Raw genomic sequence first — 23,949 nt, forward strand, 5'->3', positions numbered from 1 at the left:
ATCCCTGAGGCTGTAAACTCAGGTGGCATCTAGGAAGCTGTGTAGACCCCAACAGACTGCCCACTACTTTGTCAAGCCTCCAGACAGATCTTTTAATAAGACTGGGACTTTTCAGCTTGGAAAAGAGACTAAGGGGGAATATGATAGAGGTCTATAATATCATGACTGATGTGGAGAAAGTAAATAAGGAAATGTTGTTTACTCCTCACAACAAGAGCTAGGGGGCACCAAATGAAATTAATAGGCAGCTGTTTTAAAACAAAATATTTTTTTCACACAACGCAAAGTCAATCTGTGGAACTCCTTGCCAGAGGATGTTGTGAAGGTCAAGACTATAACAGGGTACAGAAAAGAACTAGGTAAATTCATGGAGGATAGATCCATCAATGGCTGTTAGCCAGGATGGGCAGGAATGGTGTCCCTAGCTTCTGTTTGCCCGAAGCTGGGAATGGGCATCAGGATGGATCATTTGATGATTACCTGTTCTGTTCATTCCCTCTGGAGCACCTGGCATTGGCCACTGTCAGAAGACCGGATACTTGGCTAGATGGACCTTTGGTCTGACCCAGTGTGGCCGTTCGTATGTTCTCATGACCTCCACTGGCTTCCACAGTAGGGCCGATGCAGGCTGTCCCCAGACACTCAGGGAGCTCGAAACACTCTTTTTGACAAGATGCTCAGGGTTGACATCTCAGTCCCCACAGTATAGGATACAATTTACCCCTCTGTTTTTGAACTGCCTGTCCCACTTCTTCATTGCTTGGACCCACATTACCTCAGACTGTTGGGACTCAAGGCCTGTTGTTCCCAGTTTGCCAAGCATTTCTGCCCCACATTACGAACAAAGTCATTTTGTTCTTATGGACAACACGAATGCCATGTTCTACATCAACAGGCAGGGAGGTGCTTGCTCTCCCCCCCTCCCCCCAGTGCCAGAAAGCAATCCAGCTATGGGAGTTCTGCATAACGCATTCCATCCATCTCAAGGCATCGTACCTACAGGGAACATAGAACCAGCTGGTGGATCACCTCAGCAGATCTTTCTTCTTTCACCGTGAATGGTTCCTTTGGCTGGACATGACAAGGGGCATTTTCCAACAGTCGGGGACTCCCGTTATAGGCCTGTTTGCTACCCATGACAACAGGAAATGCCACCAGTTCTGTTCCTGGGCTGTTGCCTTGCAGGGGTCTCTTATGGACACCTTCCTGCTATCATGGATAGATCACTGATATTACTCCTTTTCCCCTATCCCGATGATACATAAGATTCTGATGAAGATCAAGCAGGACCAGGCACAGGTCATTCTCATAGCCCTGGCATGGTCCAGACAGCATAGTTCACCACCCTGTTAGGCCTCTCTGTGGAGACCCTGCACCTGCTTCCGCTACACGCGAACCTGATTTCCTGAGACCTCGGTTGGTTGCTCCACTCAAACCTCAGTTCTCCATGTGATAGCTTGGAAACTCCATGGCTGAATCCTGAGGAGTAAGCTTGCTCAGAGAGAGCCTGACTTCTGTCAGGCAGTAGAAAACCCTGCAAAAAGGATCCTATCTATCTGATCCTCCCAATGCAGAGTTCCACCCATGCAGCCCTCATTGCAATTCATATTGGAGTATCTTTTGCACCTGAAGCAACAAGGTCTGGTTATTTCTTCAGTCACCATCCTCCTAGCAGTGATATTGGCCTTCCATCCCCAGTCAACAGCCAGTCTGTCTTTTCACACAAGGTGGCTATTTGTTTTCTTAAAGGCTTGGAGAGGTTATACCCCCAGGTAAGAGAGCCTATTCCTCCCTGGAACCTAAACCTTGTCTTATCAAAGCTCTTACAGGTCCCCCGTTTGAGCTCCTGGCAATGTGCTTGCTGGTTCACCTCTCCTGTAAAGTGGCCTTCTTAGTGTCCATCTTGGCCAGAAGGGTTTTGGAAATCCATGCCCTCACATCGGAGCCCCCTTATCCGACTCTCTTTAAGAATAAGGTGCAGCTGCATCCGCACCTGGCATTCCTCCTGAAAGTGGTTTTGCAATTCTGCTGCAGTCAAACAATCTTCCTACCTGTGTTCCTCCCAAAGCTGCATGCGAGTAGGGAGGAGCAATGTCTAAACTCCTTGGATGTTAGACATGCCCTGGCATTCTATATACAAAGAACCCAGATGTTGTGCAGATCAACCCAGCTGTTCATAGCAATAGCAGAAAGGATGAAAGGCCTTCCCATCACTGCCCAGAGAATCTTGTCCTAGATTACATCAGGCATTTGTTCATGTTAAGAGCTGTCTGGCATTCCACCTCCAGGTTACCTGACCACTCATTCCACAAGATCACAGGCCTCCTCGGCCACTTTCCTAGCATAAATCCCTAATCAGGGCAGCAACCTGATCTTCGGAGCACACTTTCTCAACGTATTATGCCCTCACTTAGCAGACCAGAGATAATGCTAACTTGAACTGCATAGTCTTGCAGTCAGCTTGTTCTTGAATTCTGAGCCCACCTCCTATGCTACTGCTTGAGTCACCTACATTGTAATGGACTTGTACAAGCACTCGAAGAAAAAAGCAAGTACTAACCTTTCTATAACTATTTTGTTCTTCAAGATGTGTTGCACATGTCCATTCCAAAACCCGCCCTCCTTCTCTTCTTATCAGAGTCACTCAGTAAGAAGAAACTGAGGAGGCGCAGGGTCCTCTATACCCGGTGCTGCACGTGGCACCAGAGGGCACTGGAGCTGACCCGACAGATGCCACTAGGGGAGGGAAATTTCCGGCAACTGTACTCTGGGCTCACAAACACCTATATTGGAATGGACACATGCAACACCTCTCTAAGAACAATACTTCCAGAAAGGTTGGTTAGCCGTTTTTTGTAATATATGTTAGAATTCTTAGTCATGGTTCAAATAGAATCATAGAATATCAGCAAGAAAAAACAATCTTATTGTAGTTCCTCTGAGATACAGTAATATAGCATATGTGCCAGGTGCTAAATTTAAAATATTTTCTTCCAGGTGCTCCACTGATTAGTAGCTTACTAATGAGGGTATATTTTTTGTGTGTGTGTAAATCTTTATTTTTTCCTATAAAACTACACATCTGCAGGTGGAAATGAAGGATGGGAAACTTAAAAGCCATTGCTTTCTAATAATTGCAATTTATAAGCTATGAAATTTCTGTGTGCGCGCGCGCCTACACCTACACATTATTTTTAAATAAATAAAATATGGATGCGGCGGGGAGAAAAGAATTGGGGGGGGGGGGAAACAATTAACAGCTGTGAAATAGAGAATCTGAAAAATACAGATTCTGTATTATACATTTTTATTTTGAAGATTATATAATTAAGCTAAAGCAAATTAGAGTACCTTTCCATCTTGGGGGAATTCATAGTCATTACCCATCTATATAGTTAATACTATACAGACCTGAGATGAATGATTGTCTAGTCTCTCCAGCTGTAGCTATGTGTTAACTAAACAACCACTTTTCCTAGTGTAGACATACCCTTGCTTGGTAGCTCCCATGTCACACCGTTAGTTCTGTTAACAGGGTAAATGAGTCTTGAATTTTAATGTTAAAGACAAAAGGCAGGGGGGAATTCTCTCTCTCTCTCACACTCTCACACACACACCCCTTCTAGGCCTCCTTTATGCATCAGAGAAACAAAAGCACAAATTCACTAATGTAGGCATGAAAACAATGAAACACATAGATCGTAGTATGGTTAAATGCAGATGCTTCAATATTATTGTAAACTATTACCCAATTGGAGGTTACCAGACGGTGGTGTTCCATTGTGGAGCTCATCTGGCACCAATGGCCTAGGAGTCTAGAAACCTGAAGGAACTCTATACACCTTCAGGCCTGACAAGGGACCGGGAGCGGGAGTGGGAGGTGGGAGTCCCTCCATCACATTGGATGTAGGAGAGATAAGATAGCGGGAGCCACCAGCTGCATGAGACAGACAGGGAAACCCCTCAACACATATAGCTGTGCCTGGGATTGATGCCTAGGCAGCTGGCTGAGTTACATTGGACAATTTATCCACCAACCACACTGGAACCTGCCAAAGTTGCAACATGTGTAATTTAAATCCCCAAAACTAGAAGGGTGCTGGATTAGACCATTAGTAAAGATTTTTGACTAACAGAGTTTAAATCCTATAAAAATAGCTAACAGACCCTTATTTATAGAAATATTGCCTGTGCTTTTGGAGAACAGCAGAAAGCTTTTGGGGGGCTTTCCAGAAAGCTGCCGGCCTAGAGCAGACAGAATAGTTAAGGGAGTGCCTCCAAATCTGAGTACTGGGGAAATAAGTATTTTTCAGAATCCTGATTTGCAATGGAGGCTGAATCAGTCACTCTGTACTTTGGCATGACACCTTCAAGTGTGGTGCATCTGACATTAAAATAATAACATTAAAATACAATTGTGTACTTGTACAAGATGTTTGAAAATCAGTCTAGTCTTGGTGTGTGGTGTTTGATATTAAAGTTGTACTATTTGACGCAATAAAGAAATTACTTTATCAAAATGTCACTTGTACAACTGCACCACCTGTTGGTGTAGAATTAAATTACAGACAAAAGCCAAGAATCATGTAATAATTATACAGTGATAATAGGGAAAAGCAATATTAGAATCATAGTAATCCCAGGGTCCTAGTTTTTTATTATCTAATAAAATGCAATTCTGGGATTTTGAGACTGGGAACAAAATCCTGTGTTTTCCAGATTTTCAGATTCTCCTCTTTGTTTTTGCTTTTCCAGCTTGCAATTTTTGAATTTATATACAATATAATTATAACATGATTTTTCCATCGCTGCTATTGTGTACTTTCAAAATAAAATTTATCCTACTTTTTGCTTGGGTAATGTATTCTCTACTGAATATTTTTCTTCTCAGCTTTCGCTTTTTGCTCTATTTTTTGTTTCGTTCTAGACCATCCGTAATTTCTGCAGATGAATGCTACTCATCTTGTAGCAGTATTAATGGGTAATTAGAATAAATGTAACCTAGATTTAAAATGAGAAATCAGTTTTTAAAAATGCTGAATAAACCAGTATCAGCATTTGTAACAATCCCTGTTCTCTCCACCTAGCCCCACAAATACTATTAGTCCACACAACTCTCACCTGCAGAAAAGACCTGAGAAAATGTATGCCTTGCATTATGTCCTGATGGACTACTGAATGCTCCTACCTTCACTTAAAGATTTTTTTTTTTTTTTAATTCCTTTACTCACCCATATCTAGTTCTGAAGTCTTTTTATCTTATCTTTGTTAAAACCATTGACAGCAGGGCCAGATTTAGAGCGGTGAGTTAATATACACTGGAAAATTTTTGTCATTTTACCATACTGTAATACTAATCTGGTTCCTTAAACAGTAACTTTTAACATAGTATTTTACAATTGTCTTGATTTTAGGTACTTACTACAACCAAGAGAAAATGGAAACAAACCCTCTAAAACTGATGATCTGGGATCACTTAGACTAAATGTTTGTTATACTGAAGACTATGTACTTCCATCTGAGTACTATGTTTCTTTAAGAAATTTGCTGCTAAAATCACCAGATGTTGAGGTACTTCTTTTTGTTTTAGAAGAAACAGGCAACAGATCTAGGGCCGGGTTATGACCTTCTGCACATGCTGCTTTATGGGAGTAAGGAGACATGACTCTTCTCCTCCATAGTATACCTGTACCATGACTGTGTAAGCAGCCAGTGAAGCCACTGTTCCTGCTCCTCCTGGGTGGGCAGCACCTTGACTCCCAACCTGTCCCTACCCTTAGCCCTAGCCAGTACAACGAAGCTGGAAGAGGGCAAAGTAGTCTGTAACAGCTACAAGGCTTTCACCGGTTACTTTCTCCCTGGAGCAAGGGGGGGAAACGGAGACCAGATTTGGACTCTGAGTACCCTAGGACAGATGGTCTAATTTATAAGGCACTGGATTGGGATTTGAGGACCTGGGTTCAATTTGTTGCTCAGCCATAGATTTCCTTTGTGATCCTGGGCAAATCATTTAATCTGACTTGTGCCTCAGTTCCCTATCTGTAAAATGGAAATAGCACTTCTCTGCCTTATAGAGGTGTTGTGAGGATAAAATCAATTAATGATTGTGAAATGCTCAGATGCTACTGTGATGAGGGCTAAAAAAAGAAAGTACCTGGATATGACCCTTGAGCAATGCAACCACATGCTGCCATTTATTCAGGGCTTGTGGCAAAGCTGCAATCTAACCCTTTAGAAATATTATAATATTGAATAAATGTAGAATTTTTAATAGTGAGTGTCAATGTATTTGAAGGTACTTAAGCAACTCTGAGCAGATAGTATCTATTTTCAATAAGATTCTTTTGTAGACTTGTAATTGGCCTAGTGCTAAGTTTTCTTACAAAACCGGTGGTATCTGCAGTCTTGTTGAGAGATCTGATGTTTTCCAGGTTGTGTTTAGACTGTATAAATAGTATGTTAAACTGTTTTAATCTTGGTTTCACCTTTATTTTTGTTACAGCCGGTCTCTGCTTCTGCTGCCTACATTCTGGGTGAAGTGTGTCGAGATAAATATGATGCTGTTTTGCCTCTTGTAAGACTATTGCTGCACCACCATAAGATAGTACCATTTGTTACTGCAGTGGCCGAACTAGACTTGAAAGACACTCAGTATGTTTCATCTTTCCATAACTTCATGATAACATGGGGTGTTTTATTTTTAGAGTTTTTTAAATCATTTTATGATCAATTTTTGATAGATGGTCACTATTCATTTCTTTGCCAGTTTAAGTTAACTCTGACTACATATAATCACTTGCCATTGAATATTTCATTGTAACATTGCTTGATAATACTGTTCTAGCTGAGGATCAGAATTCCCATAGAGCCCTGTTTTAGATGGGTTGGTTTGGCTGTAGTTTTTTCTTTGAGCTGTTACATAACTAAACATGACATATTAGAACAGTGTCCAACAGCGAATGGGGTTTGTTTTGGTTTTTTGTTTCTAAAAATCAGTTTGGCCATTTTCTGTAAATTTTATAGGTCATTAGTCTGCAATTTGGATTCTGTTTTTCAAAGATTTATGCCCAAATCTTACTTCTGTATGAGCTGAAAAGCGACATGGATATTGTTTTGTTGAATAAGTGTAGCGATCGTGTGCATGTGGAGTTCACACTCTTCTATGCATCTTGAAAACTGCACCATTGAAGTTTAAACCACCCACTTCTGGTGGCATGGGGTCTGACACAGGGAGAGCCAACAGTAGGGCCTATTGGTATGCAGAGACATATATCCAGTGGTCAATGACTGCACCTATATTTTAGGACAGGGGACATTAAGTAACAGACACTGCGATAGCCACCCAGAGAATACAGGAGTGGCCATTGAGGTGCTGTTATGTGCTGTGGAGCTGGGAAAGGAATAGATTCTATTACCACAGAGTTCACCTCTGAAAAGTGTACTTATTCCAGTTTTGTGTAGGGTGAGAAAATCTGGCCTATATTTAGGCTTGGCAGAATTCAAATGGTATTATTTTTTCTAATTTCAACGATTTGTAGTGGTTTATCTTTTTAACTTTTTTACAGTTACTGGAAATTAAGGGGGTTAGGCTTAGGGCAGCACTGATGGTAGGCCTGTAGGGGGTTCTCCACACTGACAGCAAGGCTATAAGGGGCTCCCTGCACGACCAAAGGACCCAAGACACTGGGGCACAAGGTGCAGGGAAAGCTGCAGTCCTGGTCCTGGAGAGCAGAGATCTGTGGCCAGGATTATAAGGATGACGACAAGCTGCTGGCTGCAGGGTGCTGCTGAACAGTTCATGTTCAAGGATGACTCCCACATTCCTGCTGTGAGCAAAGGACAGGATGAGCCCTCGGCTGCGGGGGAGGTCTCCCTGCTGCTGAATGGATCTAGCCCTCTGCTCCTCCCTGCAGGACTGAAACCTTCCGCTCCACCTTGTGTCTGCAGGGTTCAGGTGTTACCAGCCCTGTGGCTGTGCAGGGAGCCCTCTGCAGCTCAGCTGTCGAAGACCCACTCCCATGACAGCAGGGCTACAGAAGGTTCTCTGACCAATCCATATGGGCACAAGCTGTGGTGAAGGGTTGGGGGGCTGTAGGCCAACTGTTACCAATGATATTTTATTTTGTCAATTTCTGTGTGTCAGCTGAAATATTTGTTGATAAACGTTAATCATTTGAAATCAAATCTTAATAAGCCTATCTATATTTTAAGAATCTGGCTGTATTTTAAAACATGAACACTTTTAAAAGTGTAATTCTCATATAACTTACGTAACGTTTTTAGTGTGCACATATTTTTCTATCATAATTGATCGTTGTAATTTAAAACGGATTAAGTTGGATTTATCAAACTAGAGCCACCTCTTTTACAACTCAATATATAGCTAGTTTACATTTATATTCAACAGCTACATCCAAAGCACAGCCTTAAGTGAAATATTTATTGGCTGAAGAGTACTAAATCTATATTTTAGTAGCATATTCTTTAGCTATGTGTTCATTGTTTTGGAATTTTCTCCAGATGTGTGTTTCTCACAAGCTGCATAGAGGTCTTTCTTTATTTTAGTGTGTCCTAAACTGTATGTTTTAAATTTTGTTATGTTGATAATTTGAATGAGTGCAGTAATGGGACTAGTTTTTATTGTGTGGGTGGGGTTATTGCTTCTTTGTCTGTCCCTCAATGTTCTCGGAAACCAAATGTTTTATCTCAATGGGCAATTTCTGGTTTAAATATATTAAATGTTTTCTAACACCTGTCTAAACACGTATTTATATAGTAGAAGCATTAGAGATGACTGCTATTTAATGCTAATGTTCCTTAGATGAATTGCATTTTTAGTTTAAATGCTTTAATCTCTTTTGTTACAGAGAAGTAAACACAATCTTCAGAGGAAACACCTTAGCTACTCGATGTCTGGATGAGATGATGAAAATAGTGGGAAAGCACTACCTAAAAGTTACTTTAAAGCCAGTCCTAGATGAGGTATGGGGCTCTTATTGCAGATATTTGCAGTAGTATGATGAGACTCTTGTGATACCATCTCTCACAATATGTACTTTCCTACAGCTCTTTTGTATAGAGAATATACTAAGTACCGTACTTGGATATTATAGTAGCATGTGCACCAGGTTATAGTTTTTTAGCATATATAGTATATTTTAATCTATATACCAAGTATTATGAGCGAAGTTGCTTGTCCAAGGCTATTGTTTCACACCCCACAGACACTCCTTGAGACATTCTGCCAGGCAGTCAGAATTTCAGCAAGAACAGAATAAGAGCAATGGTTGTTGCACAACCCTCTAACCAGGTTCAGTGATTCTAATGGTGGGCACCACAGGATAGGGAGGTCCATCATGGCAGAGTAGTCCTTTGCCCTAAAAGCACAGTGACAGGCCCTTGTATAGATGCACGAGAATGGGGTAGGCTCCTTGCATGCTGCCCCCTCCTTCTGGAACATGGAGACACTATTTACTATTTTGCCCTTCAGGTCTAGGACTTGTTTTTTAGCTGATTTATTTCATATCTGAATATGTTGGAAAAATTGGTATAGTAAACGGATTAATCTTTGTGCTTTTTGTCACTTAAAAAAATTAACCAAAAGGCTTTAATTTGTGTTGTTTCAGATATGCGAGTCCCCTAAACCCTGTGAAATTGATCCCATCAAATTAAAAGAAGGTGATAATGTAGAAGTTCACAAGGTAAGTGTCCTAATTTATTTTTTGTTTCCACCCTAATGACTTTCCTAATTCGTATCTAAGTTTGATACAGCTGTATAAAAGATCAGTTTCGTTTTAGCACTAGCAAAGCTGTAACATGCTCTGTTTCTGGTATTGGTGGTATTCCCTTGTGACCTTGTTTCTGCACTGTTACTAGTACTAAAGTGTATTGTCTTGTATTTTTTTGTTTGTGGCATCAGCAGAGGACCCCCTATTGGTCGCTCTCCATTTCAACCATTACCTTTCTTTCAAGTTTCACATGCGTACTGATTACTGACCTTCCCCCATCTGAATTATTTTTAGTACAGCAGATGATATATTGACTGCTTCTGCTGTAAACTTTGCTTAAAGCTTCATTCAGTGAACTCTTCGCTTGCCAGTGTTACAATTAAGCCATACCACTTGGTGACATCCGCTGAAGGCAATTGCATCAGCAAAGAATTAAATAACTCTATAGCGAGGACTGTTGGGAAGTTATCCATCTTGGCATCAGGCCTCTGTATTGCTGAAAGGCAGTTCAATGTGTGCTTGCATTATATATCCTTGTCCTGTATTGCAAGAAACCAGCAGTGCACTTTCCAGTGGCCTTCTAATTCTGAAATTCAGTGAGGATTACTAAATTACCTCTTAACAGTAACAACCTGTTGTATACTAGAATTATGTAGTTGAAGAGGTCACCTGTATTTATGAATGGACAATGTGTCATATGTACCATGCTGTCTGTAGGAATAAAAAAGTGCTCTGTTGTATTTAACAGAAACATTAACATTCTGAAAGAATATACCTGTTTTTTATCCTTTTAGGAAAATCTACGTTACTATGTCGATAAAGTATTCAATACAATTGTACAGTCAAGTATAAGTTGCCCTACCTTAATGTGTGATGTGTTCTACTCTTTGAGACACCTGGCTGCCAAAAGATTTCCAAGTAAGTGTGTTTAAAAAAACTCTTCATTAGAAATTGACACAGGCTTTTTTCATTTAAGCATCTTTTGTGATCTCCACATGCTGTTTACCAAGAGTGAAATATTTTAAATTGACACTTATTCTCTCTAGTGGTTTTGTAAACAGCTCTTGCTTTTCCTAGACTGTGTAGTGTATTTTGTTAACCTGGTAAACCGAACATTCTCTGCCTGGCATATTGTAATAAAACAATACTGGACAGCAGCAAGGGCTTTAACTGGGTAGGCAGCAGTACTGCTGGAAAGGATCTGGGGGTTATAGTGGATCAAATATTGAATATGAGTCAACAATGTGGTGTAGTTGCGAAAAAGGCTGCTGTCATTCTGGGGTATAGTCACAGGAGTGCTGTATGTAAGACGTGGAAGTTAATTGTGCCACTGTGCATGGCATCAGTGAGACCTGAGCTGGAGTATTGTGTCCAGGCTTTAGAATGATGTGGACAAGTTTGAGAGGGTTCAAAGAAGAGCAGCAAAAATTATAAAAGGTTTAGGAAAAAACAGGGCATGTTAATCTTGAAAAAAGAAAACTAAGAGAGTGGGAGGGACCTGATAAGTCTTCAGATATCTTAAGGGCTATTATAAAGGGATGGTGATTAATTGTTCTCCATGTCCACTGAAGGTGGGAGAAGCAGTAATGGGCTTAATCTGCAGCAAGGGAGATTTAGGTTAGATATTAGGAAAGCACTTTCTAACTATAAGGATAAGTTCAGCACTGGAATAGGTTACCAAGGGAGTTTGTGGAATATCACTCATTGGAGGTTTTAAAGAACAGGTTAGACAAACATCTGTCAGGGATGTTCTAGGTACACTTGGTTCTGCTTCAGCATGGGGGGATAGACTTGATGACTGTTGGAGGTCCCTTCCAGCCCTACCTTTCTCTCTGATTGATTTCTCGATGCACCAAAGCAGCAGAGCTGAATGTTGCAAGACAGTAGCAACATGTGGGTAAGAATTTCAAGGGACCACCAGAAAAGATACCTGCAGAAATGCAGAAGCAATACTGAAAGTATTTTAATAGTCAAATAACTGCTATAAAAAAGCACATCATGCTGTAAAGCTGAAGCTAAATTTACTTTTGCTTCTATGTAAAATACAGCTCCTCCAACATATATTAGTGCCAGCTGCAGTTCCATAGTTAAGGTAGTATTGAGTATTTTGTGGTTAATGTAGGGATTCAAATAGTTGGTTACATATAAAGAATCCAGTGTATCCTATCGAAAATTAAAGTACTTATTCTTTGAGTACAGAATGAATTTTCTGAGAATTTAAATAGGTTAATTGGTTTTGAATGAACTTTCTTTAAAAAAAAAATGCATCTGTTAAGAAATTTAACACCCTGTGTCAGATCACTCTCTGTCCAAATGACCTTAATACTGGAATAAAACAGACTATTGGAACTTTCTGTATAGTTTAAAAATCAGTGACATCTCATGCATTGCTACAGGTGAAGACCATTTATCCTAACAAAGAGGTTTGTGTCATTATTCATAACTGAAAGTTGTTTCTTCAGCAGTGGCTGACAAATATTCTACAGAGAATTCAATGGAGAACTGCTTTATTTCAAATCGGCTGTTCTCTCCTGCTATTGTCAAAGACTCTGAGGACACGGATGCTCTCAGTTTAAGATAGTACTTTCAAAATGGCCGCTGTCTCACATTGTTCCCAGTGTCAGTGAAACCAAGCTGTCCTCAGTGAAGACCATGGTCCCACTGTTAGGCATAAAACAGTAAAAACATCAGAGAGATTGTAAATATCCCCAAAACTTGTAAATGTAGTGTTAAGGTTAAATCTAAACATGTTAAGGTATGGAAATAAATAGTTATGGCACCAAGCATCCTTGATACCACCCACTGGTGAGGAAAAAATGGTGCTTAGTGAGAAATGAGTTTCTCTCTTAATCAGTTTTATCTAACTAGAGACTAGAAAACTTATATACTAATCATAATTATATGGCTTCATGGTTTATATTATATTACAGGGTGGAGTTAAGGTTGTTTGGATGTCTTATGCAAATGTAGTTATCTTAAAAGAAATCCAAACATGGTAAATTTAACCTTAACTCTGAATATACTAGGCTAGCCCTAATGTAGATGGGTCATCAGCTGCCACAAGCATTTTTAACTCTGGAAATTAGACATGCTCAGAGCAGGGTGTTATCAATATGGTATGTGACAGCATCTGTGGCAGCTATGTTGTTAACCCTGGTGGAATTAAGCCGGTGTTAGCAATAATGGAATATTTTCTGCTCATCATTGCCACCTTTTCATTTCATGCGCCTCATTAGTTCTGATCTACAGAAAAATAGTTCTCTTCCCTATTGATGCTGTCTCCCTACAGTTTTTATTTTGACTGTCTTCACTATTTCCTTGTTAAGCTTAGTTTGTTACATTTCATGGTTTTTCTCTGCAGATGACCCTCATGTACAGTATTCTGCAGTGAGCAGCTTTGTGTTTCTTCGTTTCTTTGCTGTCGCTGTAGTCTCACCTCATACTTTTCATTTACGACCTCACCATCCAGTAAGTTTTTTGTAAATTTTTTGTATCACTTTTACTCATAATCTGCAGATCTCTTTAGATAGAAAGATGTATAGAGATAAGCTTCTCTCACTGACTGTACTCTGCAATTCCAAAAAGAAAATCCAGGATACTCATTTTCTGTAGGTTGGGCTTTTCCTTTCATACTTGGCTAAAGGAAACCATGGCTGTGTGGCTTTGTGGGAGGCATTGGCTAATAATTAATAGTGGGAGCTCTTAAATGGGATGGCGCTGCTTTTAATGGAGGATATGTTTCGGGGTGTAGTAGAGGAAGGTGCTGCTCTTTGTGGAGATGAAATCTTAGGGGGACACTTTTTTTTTTTTCTTTTCAAAGGAAGAAATGGCAGTTATGAACCTCCGTTCCATTGATTTCCTTCCCCATTCCTGTATGGAGTTAGGCTTCTAAATGTCATTTGTGCCTTTTGAAAATCTCCCTCCTCTCCCTAGTCTCTCAAATAGAAGTTGCAGGATGAAATGCTTTCTGTGATGGTATTGGGTAGCTCTGATTTATGCACTCATGTGGTCTTTACTCTCCTGTGTTGCCAGATGTTCAACATAATAGCAAAAATTTTATATATTCCATCCATATAATCTGGTAACCATATTATAATTGGAATATGGAACATACCCATCTGAATTTTTGTACATAAATATTTAGTCTAAATTTTACATTGGAAAATGTCAAAACATAGGAATAAGCTATTGAATTACTGCTTACATATAAAGGAGAACATAACTCTTTGAAATCTCCCCCAAGGCTAATTGATATTTAATAATTTCATACATATATTATCCATGCACTTGGTGTTTTCAAAAGAAAAATCTACTTAAATAAATTTAGCCATTAGTCCAAAGACATTATGCAGAGATAGGCAAAGTGACAGTAAATGAATCCCATATGGTATAAAGACCTATCAATAGAATTAATACTTGGAGTTGTAAAGGGGCAAAGAAAGTAGATTTCCCAAGGCCACAGTTAGACTCGTATGTTAAAATATGCAAGCTGGAAATCAGTAAATAGTCTAACTGGTTAAATTTTTATTTGGAAGACAAAATAATAGCGCTGTGCACATGACAAGCCATTAAGAAAAATCACATGTAAATATTCAAGAGTGTGTGTGTTTTGTGACAACCTACCCAACTTCTTGATGGCTACTGTGGCACGGTGCAGCATTGACGCCACCTCTGTTTCCCTCTTAGTCCCAGCAATAGGCATGTTTGGGGAGGCTATGTAAAGTAGAATTCTCTAGTCCAAAGAAAACATGAAACAAAAAATGGCCTTTTGCCCAACTTGGCTACCCGTTTACCTGCTGCCTCACAGAGTGTTGAGCCTCTAGACTTTCTCCCTGGAGGCCCAGCTCCTACATGAGCTGCTGATCTCCAGGGCTTTCTCCTTGAAGTCCTTTCCCCAGTCTGGTTCTTCCCTGAGTGGATCCTTAGCCATAGTCTGTCTCCACTCCATGTGCTTGGGGTTGGCCTTTTCCCAGGCCTACCACAATAGAGGTCTGCTCAACCTAGCTGGACCCAAGCCTCAGAGGGTTGAGTAGTTTTCCAAACTGACCCAACACCGAACCTGAGTCAGCAACACCACTACCCTTCTGCACCTGGGGTTGGCACGGCAGCAGCTGCATGTGCAGGCAATTGTGTGCCCTTGCCCTGCTCCTGCTATCTGCCACCACACAGCGAAGCAGGGAAGTGAAGGGCTGTGACTCCTTGGCAGACTTACTCTGCAGCACACTCAACACAGAGGTGGTGGTGGCTGGCCCGAGCAGGTCAGGCTGCTGCTGCACCAAGCACCTGGGCAGGAGGAGGAGAGCCAACCCAAGCACAAGAGGGTCTGGTTATTTTCCTACCTGACGCTTGTAATCAGATCCCATCTGGTTTGGGTCATGCTGCAGGACTCTTTCACACAGAAGCCTCCTCCCCTGCTACTCTCTTCCTTCAGGCATAGGGGATGTGAAGGAAGTCACAGGCGAGGCTGAGCCTTGCTCCCTTTAAAGAGGAAGGCAGCCTGTAACAGTATACATGTATTTATATAATATAAATATGCCTTTAAGTTTAAAAAAGAATTGGGATTGAGCCATAAATCTCTCCATTTCTGACATTTATCAGCAACGACAAATTATGAATAGCATCTCTCACAGATGGGTACAGTTGTATTTGACTGAGATTTTCAGGTTTTCTCAGAAACACCAAACAGTGTTGTAAAGCTGTGTTAGCTTGTTACTAGAGCTGGTTGAAAACTTTCTACCTAAACCATTTTTTCAACAGAAAATTGGGGTTTGAGCTAAACTTTTTTTGGCTTCCTGTGGAAAATTCCATTTTTACCACAAACCAAAAGAAAAATTTTGATTTTTAAAAAAACTGTAGGTTTTGAATTTTTCAACAAAAAGTTGAAATTTTCTAGGGGAATACCCATTTTCCCACCAGTATGTTGGGGGGAGAAAAGAAAAAAAAATCGCAAAAATCCTAAAAATCAATGAACATTGAAACATACAGAAAAAAATCCTACCAAAACAAAATTTTACTGTGCGCGCACACAGTTCTCTTCTTTTGGGAGGAATAACACCTGACAAGTTGTTAGTTTAATGCACTACGGGAAGGCATTCAGATACTACAGTGATGGGAGCAATACATGAACCTGTATATAAGATGTTTAAATTTTCTCATGAGAATTTACATTACTTTCTAGCTAGAAATAATGTGTGACAAATCAAGTAAGATGGCCATTTTGCCAAATCCCTATTTTGAAATCCAGGTTTTGTATTGAGTTGCCTAAAAATGTAAAGGGAATCTTCAATTTGTTTCCTAAAATTATTTATTTTAGGATGCACAAACTTCTAGAACGTTAACTCTTATATCAAAAACTATCCAAACTTTGGGGAGCTGGGGAAGTTTGTCCAAAAGCAAGCTTGTAAGTATATTAACATTCTTACACTGATGTATTTGTTTCATGGATCTTCTTGTTAGACATCAATTTATACACTTGTATCTTCTCTTTTAGTCAAGTTTCAAGGAGACATTTATGTGTGAGTTTTTCAAAACGTTTCAAGAAGAAAAGTTTACAGAAGCTGTTCAAAAGGTACCTACCATGTAAACAATATCTGGCTCTTTTTAATGCCTTTGAGAGCAGGCCAGACTTAATAAAATGCCTATGATTTAAGATGTTTCCTTGCAATTCTCTTTTTTAGAAATCCAAATATTCTCATGTGCAATCTGTTTTTAATAAACCACAGATGTGAAAAAACTGCCAAAGCAAATTTTTGGAGCTATAATCCAGCTCTCCATCTTGGCTGGAAATGACTAAGCTGAGGCTTGAACAATATAAAATATTTAGATATTTAAAATAAGTAGACTATAGAATGTTTATATATGAAAATTGTACTGAATTTAAGCTTAAAGATCTTAGCTTCTTAAATATCTCTGGATGATCTCTGAATTGATATAGTCTAATAGGGTGTTTATCTTAAGCTATTATATTGATATTACTTCATCCAGAGGTTTGTTATGAATGGTCTTATTACTGAAAACACTAGATATAAAAATACAGCTCTACTCAATGCGTAGATATTTGCCTCTTTGCTATATTTAAATGGAGAGCAGCTCTGAACTTTAACTGTATTGATGTTAGAGCACTTAGAACAGTTGAGCTTTCATCAGATTGCTTTGAAATTTGGTATGCCTCCATGTGGGCACAGGGTGTGGTTAGTGATCCAAATATGGGGCTATTTGACCAAGGGGTTACTGAGATACAAGCCCTGGGGAAGGGGGGGAAACCAAGGTTCAGATACTCTAGTGTTCCCTGATCAAAGTGCCTGGCACACAACTGTCCTTTGGGGGAAATCACTTGAAAACATTATTTCAAAAAGGGGTTGCTTCTTCGGTTAGGCATGGTAAGGCACACTCACCTATTTGTGCACCTAATAGGCTCTCTGCACATGCACAGTGTAATCTATCTGGGAAACTATATCTACACCACAGGTCATCAGTGGCTCTAAGAATATATCATCGAGTCCAAGCACCACCCCAGGAACTGAGAGTTTGAATCCAATTTGGGGTAAAAATCTGAAGTTTAAAAAAAAAAAAAGCAGGCATATTGCTCCATTCTGCCTCTATCAAAGTGTTTTATTTTTATTTTGGAGAAATGTATTCTGAATACAGCGGAATAGTCAGAAGAGGCTTAAATTTTTTTTGGAAGGAGAATGAACTACACAAGCAAATGCTTGCTGGGAGCGGAGGTGATAAGGCATAGAAGAGTAGGTAGGAATAAGGGGAGATGGTTGGAGGAATCAGGTGATGGGGAACTAAGGAGAGGGATGAGACACTGGGAAGAAGACTGGGGAGAATAGGGGCCAGAGGCACCTGTCAGCCCACGTTCCCCTCCCAAGTATGTGTTTTCCCCCAGCCCATCTAGAGGGGTGTGACCCTCCCTTTTCCCTGCCGTCTGCCCCGCCGCCCCCATGAGAGTCACAGATGGGGGTGTCTGAGCCGCTCTCCCTCCCTGCTCCCAGTATGTGTGCCAAGATCTGAAAGCCCCAACCCATCTATAGACATATGATCTCCTCAGCCTCTGGCGGCCTCCCCGCCTTGATCTGACCCAGGTTTGGGGGGAGCTTGCCTTTTGGGGGTGTCTGAGCCCCTCTCCCCACCCCTATATGTGATCACAATCTGGGGAAGCCCTGTCCTTCTAGGAAGTTCACACACCTCAGAGCCGTTGTTTCAGGCTGTATCTTATCTCCAGTAAGTATTCTCTCTCCAGAGAATCTCATTGAGATGAACTGGCTGTTTAATTGCTGAGCCTGCTATACTGTTGATGGATGTGTAGAACTCCTCCCTTCCATTCTCTCTGTAATGTCATGCAGTATTGTAATGGAGCGCCAGTTCTGGACTAGCAAAGGTTTGGAAGCCCTTCCTGTTTAAATGACAGCTCTAAGTGCTCTAAAATCTGCCTGCTTAGATGGATTGTCTTGACATTTGCTATGCCTTGTGGGAGCGTAGGGTGGCTTAGTGATCCAAATGTCGGGTCATTTGAGCAAGGGGTTGTCGAGATACAGCCTGCTGGGGAAAAAACAGCATTTCCTTAAATTCATAGATTCTAGCAACTTTGAAGTTTGAAACTCACCTGGGGTGGAAATCTGAGAATGAACTATAAAGATTTGGGAAAAATCTGGTTCTATCAAGGGTTGGTGTGTTTGGTTTTTTGTTTTTCAAAGCATGACCATTATCCCCATTTCACTATAGCAAAATATACAGAGGTGGGAGGAGAGCAGAATTTAGGAATCACATAGAACTGTGTGGCCTAGTGGAAAGACCATTAGATTGGGACTGTTCCCAGCTCTGCCACTGACCTGCTGAGTGACCTTGGGCAAGTCACTTCATCTCTCTCTGAGCCTTGGTTTCCCATCTGTAAAATGGAGATAATGACATGTAGGTCTTTGAGATCTACTGATGAAAAGCACTATATAATAGCTAGGTCTTCTGATTTATTAAGTAGCCACAGTAGCATATCAGTTACAAACCTAAATAAGAACTACAACTGTCTAAATGACCACTAACCTCTATCAACAAACATTTTTCTGTTTAAAAAAACTAGGAAATTAAAAGGCAAAAAACTTTAGAACCAAGTTAAGCTTGCTCCAGGGAGAGCTTGTGCCCCTCCAGAACATAGAGTTCAGCAAGACTCATACTCTGGAAAATCAGAAAGTACAAAGTTATGGTAAATGCCTACACAGCCTTAACTCTGCTCTCTTTGAGCAACGCCTATCAGGGCTGGCTTTATGACCCACGGGGCCCGATTGGAATACTCGGCGGCGGTCCAGAGCTTCGGCGGCAGGGGATCCGCTCCAGGTCTTCCACAGCACCGAAGGACCCTCTGCCGCCGAGATGCCACCAAAGACCCCCCAGAACAGACCACCTGCCGCTGAAATGCCACCAAAGACCCCCGGAGCAGGGCCCCCTTAGGAGTGGGCGCGGGGCCCGATTCCGGGGAATTGGGGGAATCAGCATAAAGCCGGCCCTGACACTCATTGCACATGCACTCGTGCTCTCTCTCTACTGCCTGTGCTTGCCCTATGATCAAACACTGAGGCTACTACCCTGATAGAATATTACACCTATAAAATTTAACCACTTTACATCCTTTTACAGCCCCTTCATACTTCCACGCAAGACAACACCTAACCTATATTTTCCCATTACCTATCATTAAATCCACAGACTGCTGTCATATCCCTCCTCACCCATGGCAAGAAGACCCCACTGTCCAGCTACTGGCGCAACATGTACAATACTGTATTGAAATTATGTAGACTGCAACCTCAAGTTGTTCTTTGAATTCTGGTCCCCATGTGTGTGTTCTACCAAGGCTGAAACAGGAGAGTTCTAGCAAGTGGTGTCTGCTTGTCCACACCTATGTAGATGCTCTCCTCATGCTCTGTACTGAGGGTATAAGGGGCAGCGTGCACCCATGCCTCTCCAGTTCCTTCTTACAGCGTGGCCTGAATCAGACTCTTCTAGTGTCTGGAACTGATCATCTTCTACGTTCTTGCCTGTGACATATTTAAAAGTTTTATCCTGTTAGTTTTTTCATAGTTAAATAATTAGTTTAAATTCCCCGCCCCGGGGAATCCTCCAATTCCCTCAATGCAGGACTTAAATTATGTCCAGCCTTCTGGGTTGCAGCCCCTGCCCCCACTCCTCTTCATTCAGTGCTGCCTTGGAGAAACTCATATCTCTGCTAAGTACAGTATCTGCCTCTCCTTGGTAGTTGAACGTGGCAGGCACGAGAACTCTTAACTTTGGAAACCCCTGACATAACATGCCATGAGGCTTCAGTTGAATCCAGCCTGTGGTAACCCTCCTGTACGTGGACCTGAGACATCAAGGAGTGTGCCTTCTAGCTCAATGCCTTACTCAGACGTGGGAATGGCTTGAATAAAGGACACTGTCACCTAGCCTTTCTCATGAGAGTAAGATGCACTCTCATAAGCATAAGAGCAGAGCCCCTCCTACACCTTAGAGAAGGGATCCCTCTCTACAGGTTGAGCAGATCTTCATGACCATGATCAAAAAGCTCATTGGAGCAATCCTCTTCAACATGGATCTCAGTAGCAATCAAAACAAAACACTGAGTGTCAAAGGACCCTAAACCATCATTACCAATGATAACGCAGTCAAAGGGGGCATCACCAGCAGTACCACCACAGCCCCAGGAGGAACCACCAACTACTAAGAGTTCCTTTACACAGACACCAGTGGTACAGGGCGATGAGACTCAGCTTCCAGAATCCTACACCACCGCAGAAAACATTGTCATCCTCCCATACCCACAATCCGCCCCCTCCGTGCCCCACCCCCCCAGTTGTTCAGACCTACCCTCACCAGGGAAATAATTTCCCATTCCATCTTCTAGCCATGGCTTCCCAATGCCTGTACCAGTGAGACCACTGATAGAACCAGACCCAGACTTCTCATCTTCCAGGGTCATCTTCTCCTCCACAAAGGGAGTTCAGTCTGGGCAGAGTCCTCTGTTTTCAGCCTTTCAGCCTAATTGATCTAATTGTGGACCTCATCCCTCGGGACCACCACACCCTTCTTTCGATGGATCATTTTGGCCTTACTGGGGACCATAGGACCTGTACATGTGGCACGCAGAGTCTGTATATCCCATAGGGAATCCCATTACCCCTCTCTGTCCAGGGACCAACTGGAGATTGCTGAACCTACAGTGGAGGAGGAAGACTAACCAGATACACCAGTACCGCTGGACCCAAAGGTATTTCATCTTCCTTGCCTGATGTGACTTCTCTGGATAACCACATACAGTTATAAGAACTACTTCTGAGAGTAGTAGAAGAGCCTCTTAGCGGAGATCCAGGGCTCATAACACAAGCTCTTGAACATTCTACAGCCTTTCTGGTCTAGCCAAATAGCACTCCCAGTCAACAAGGACATATTAGAACCAGCAAGAACTGTATGATAAACACCAGCCACTTGTGCCCCTACCTCTAAGAGGGCAGAAAAGCAGTACTTTCTCCCAGCTAAGGGAGCAGAGTTCTTCCACCCTGCCCCAATCTCCCTATTTGTTCAGGCAGCCACAGAAAGTTCAGACAGCAACACCCAAAGGCCACCGCTGCTGACAAAGAACATAAGAACAGCCATACTGGGTCAGACCAATGGTCCATCTAGCCTAGTGTCGTGTCTTCCAACAGTGGCCAATGCTAGGTGCTTCAAAGGGAATGAACAGAACAGGTCATCATCAAGTGATCCATTCCCTGTCACCTGTTCCCAGCATTGGGCAAACAGGGGCTTGGGACACTTCAGAGCATGGTTTTGCATCCCTACCCATCCTGGCTAATAGCCAATGATGGACCTATCCTCCATGAGCTTATCGACTTCTTTTTTGAACCCTGTTTAATCTTGGCCTTCACAACATCCTCTGGCAAAGAGTTCCACAGGTTGACTGTGCATTGTGTGAAGAAATAGTTCCTTTTGTTTGTTTTAAACCTGCTGCTTATTAATTTCATTGGGTGACCCTTGCTTCTTGTGTTATCTGAAGGAGTAGATATTTCCTTATTCACTTTCTCCATACCAATCAAGATTTTATAGACCTCCATCATATCCCCCCCTTTGTCATCTCTTTTCCAATCTGAAAAGTCCCAGTCTTTTTAATCTCTCCTCATATGGAAGCTGTTTCATACCCTTAATCTTTTTAGTGGCCCTTCTCAGTACGTTTTCCAATTCTAATATCTTTTTTGAGATTGGCTGACCAGACCTGCATACAGTATTCAAAGCTATGACTTTTGCCAGGAAGCTCACTGAACTGCATGCTCTAACATCCAAACCACCATATACAATCTTCTTTTTAGATAACGTATACTTATGCCCTCAGCCAAGGTTTCTCTCTAAAATAGTATCAAATTTTCACATCAGCCAATCAGTTTACTTACCTGTATTTTCCCCAAACTGCACGCAACTGCTAAACGTATTGGACATTAGACAGCACTGGCATTTTACATAGCACCAAACAGTTTCAGTGACCCACTCTGCTGTTCATGGCTATAACACAAAATGAAATGGTCTTCCGGTCTCTTCTCAAATAATTTCATCTTAGATAACTTCCTGTATCGGTGTTTATGATCTGGCTGGCAATTCTCCACCAGGCAAGCTGACAGCTTGCTCCACAAGATCACAAGCAACCTCAACGTTGTCTTCACTCAGGTCCTATCCAGAACATTTGAAAAGCAGCTGTTCTAATTTATTCCTCCACCATTCAGTACAGCTACACCTAAAACAGTGAATGCCACTGGAGTGCATGCAGGTAATTCCCAGAGGCTATTGCCAGCTCCAGGGTCAGAGTTAAGATTGCGTAGGCGTTTACCTTACTCTGTTTTTCCTGCTTTTTCAGAAATTTGAGTTTTGCTGAGCTCGACATTCTGAAAGGCACAAGCTAGCACCTGTCAACTTTAACTTTAACGTAAAGTTTTTTGCCATTTAACTTTTTTATATATTTGTATATTACATATATGCATAGGCCAAGAGGTTAAAAATGAGCCTAAAATTAGGCTCCTAACTTAAGTGTCTTAACTTTAAAAAGTACTGAGCAACCAGCAGCTCCTATAGCCTTTTGGAAATCTTGTGTGTAGTTGAGAAATTTCTATTGTACTCTTCATAAATTTGTTTTCATGTTACTGACCTTTTAAAACGGAATTCCGTACAATTTACCCTTAATTACACTCTATTTACCCAAGTATTTGTGTGCTGCAAGAAATGGTGTTTTTATGAGAGACACTATGGATTTGGGCAACTTTTTTTCTTTCCAAACATAACCTATTCTCCTTGTTCTCTTTAGTTTTTAGATGAAGTGTCATCTACTGAAAGTAAAGAGCCCAGTGGCATGAGTGAACCAGTACATCTAAAAGAAGGGTAATTGAAGTGTAAAGTACTGTCCGTTACACAAATGTTTAGGAAAGAAATAATACCAAAGCAAGGACATTATGCGTGTCCATTTTGTATTATTTATACATGGAGAATCTGTATGAATTTTACCCCTATTTAATTGCAGCAAATTACTTCATAAAATGAGCTATAATTAGAAAACATTTGTTTACATATTGCATTGATTATATTTATGAAATTTTGTGAAAATACTTCATTAGATATACATCAGTGATATGTAGTTTGTAGAATTAGTTAACAGCTCTTGTGGGATTTTTATAATTTTCCTTAATGTATTTTAGGAAGCTTATCTTATTTCTTAATATTTTCAGTCTCTCTGTATTTCTGATAGAATGTAATCCATGCCCTCTCAGTGGCAGATTTAATAAATGTTAAAATGTATTTCAGAATCCTATAACCTGCTATTAGAATGACTTCACGTGCTCTGCCTCTTGAGCTCTGAGACCAAATATACCAAAGCAGAAAAATCCTTCCCATAATTAGAGAGCATATGAAAGTTTCGTTCTTAATGAATCATGGAATATTTGAAAAACATGTGGGGCAGAGGTGGCTAATGGTAAAGTAAAAATAAGTTTTGTTTGCCCATCAACTCGCTTGAGTTAATCCATTTACGAGCTGTTCCTGGGTAAAAAAAAAAGATTTAGTTTATATCTGGGAAGCAGATTTTTAGCAACGGAATCATCCTCTGCAGAACAGTAGCTTCTGGCACATGCTTCTTCCTCAGTCTGAGAGTTAAATTGCCAAACTTACTTTTTACCCTGCCAAAACATGGGAGAGA

General features: G+C 41.1%; 1 protein-coding gene across 2 annotated transcripts in view; it reads left to right on the forward strand.

Moving 5' to 3' along the window:
• The window catches only part of RASA2 (RAS p21 protein activator 2), a 104,606-nt gene that overhangs the window by 64,548 nt on the left and 16,109 nt on the right, over positions 1-23,949 (forward strand). For both annotated transcript variants that reach the window (XM_045031098.1, XM_045031099.1), the window contains exons 10-18: positions 5,415-5,571; positions 6,503-6,651; positions 8,868-8,982; positions 9,627-9,701; positions 10,523-10,646; positions 13,090-13,196; positions 16,042-16,128; positions 16,219-16,296; positions 23,065-23,138. In XM_045031098.1, the coding sequence (XP_044887033.1) occupies positions 5,415-5,571; positions 6,503-6,651; positions 8,868-8,982; positions 9,627-9,701; positions 10,523-10,646; positions 13,090-13,196; positions 16,042-16,128; positions 16,219-16,296; positions 23,065-23,138 (966 nt within the window). The remainder of the gene's footprint in view (positions 1-5,414; positions 5,572-6,502; positions 6,652-8,867; positions 8,983-9,626; positions 9,702-10,522; positions 10,647-13,089; positions 13,197-16,041; positions 16,129-16,218; positions 16,297-23,064; positions 23,139-23,949) is intronic.

Source organism: Mauremys mutica, chromosome 9 (assembly GCF_020497125.1).
Source record: "Mauremys mutica isolate MM-2020 ecotype Southern chromosome 9, ASM2049712v1, whole genome shotgun sequence".
NCBI lineage: Eukaryota > Metazoa > Chordata > Testudines > Geoemydidae > Mauremys > Mauremys mutica.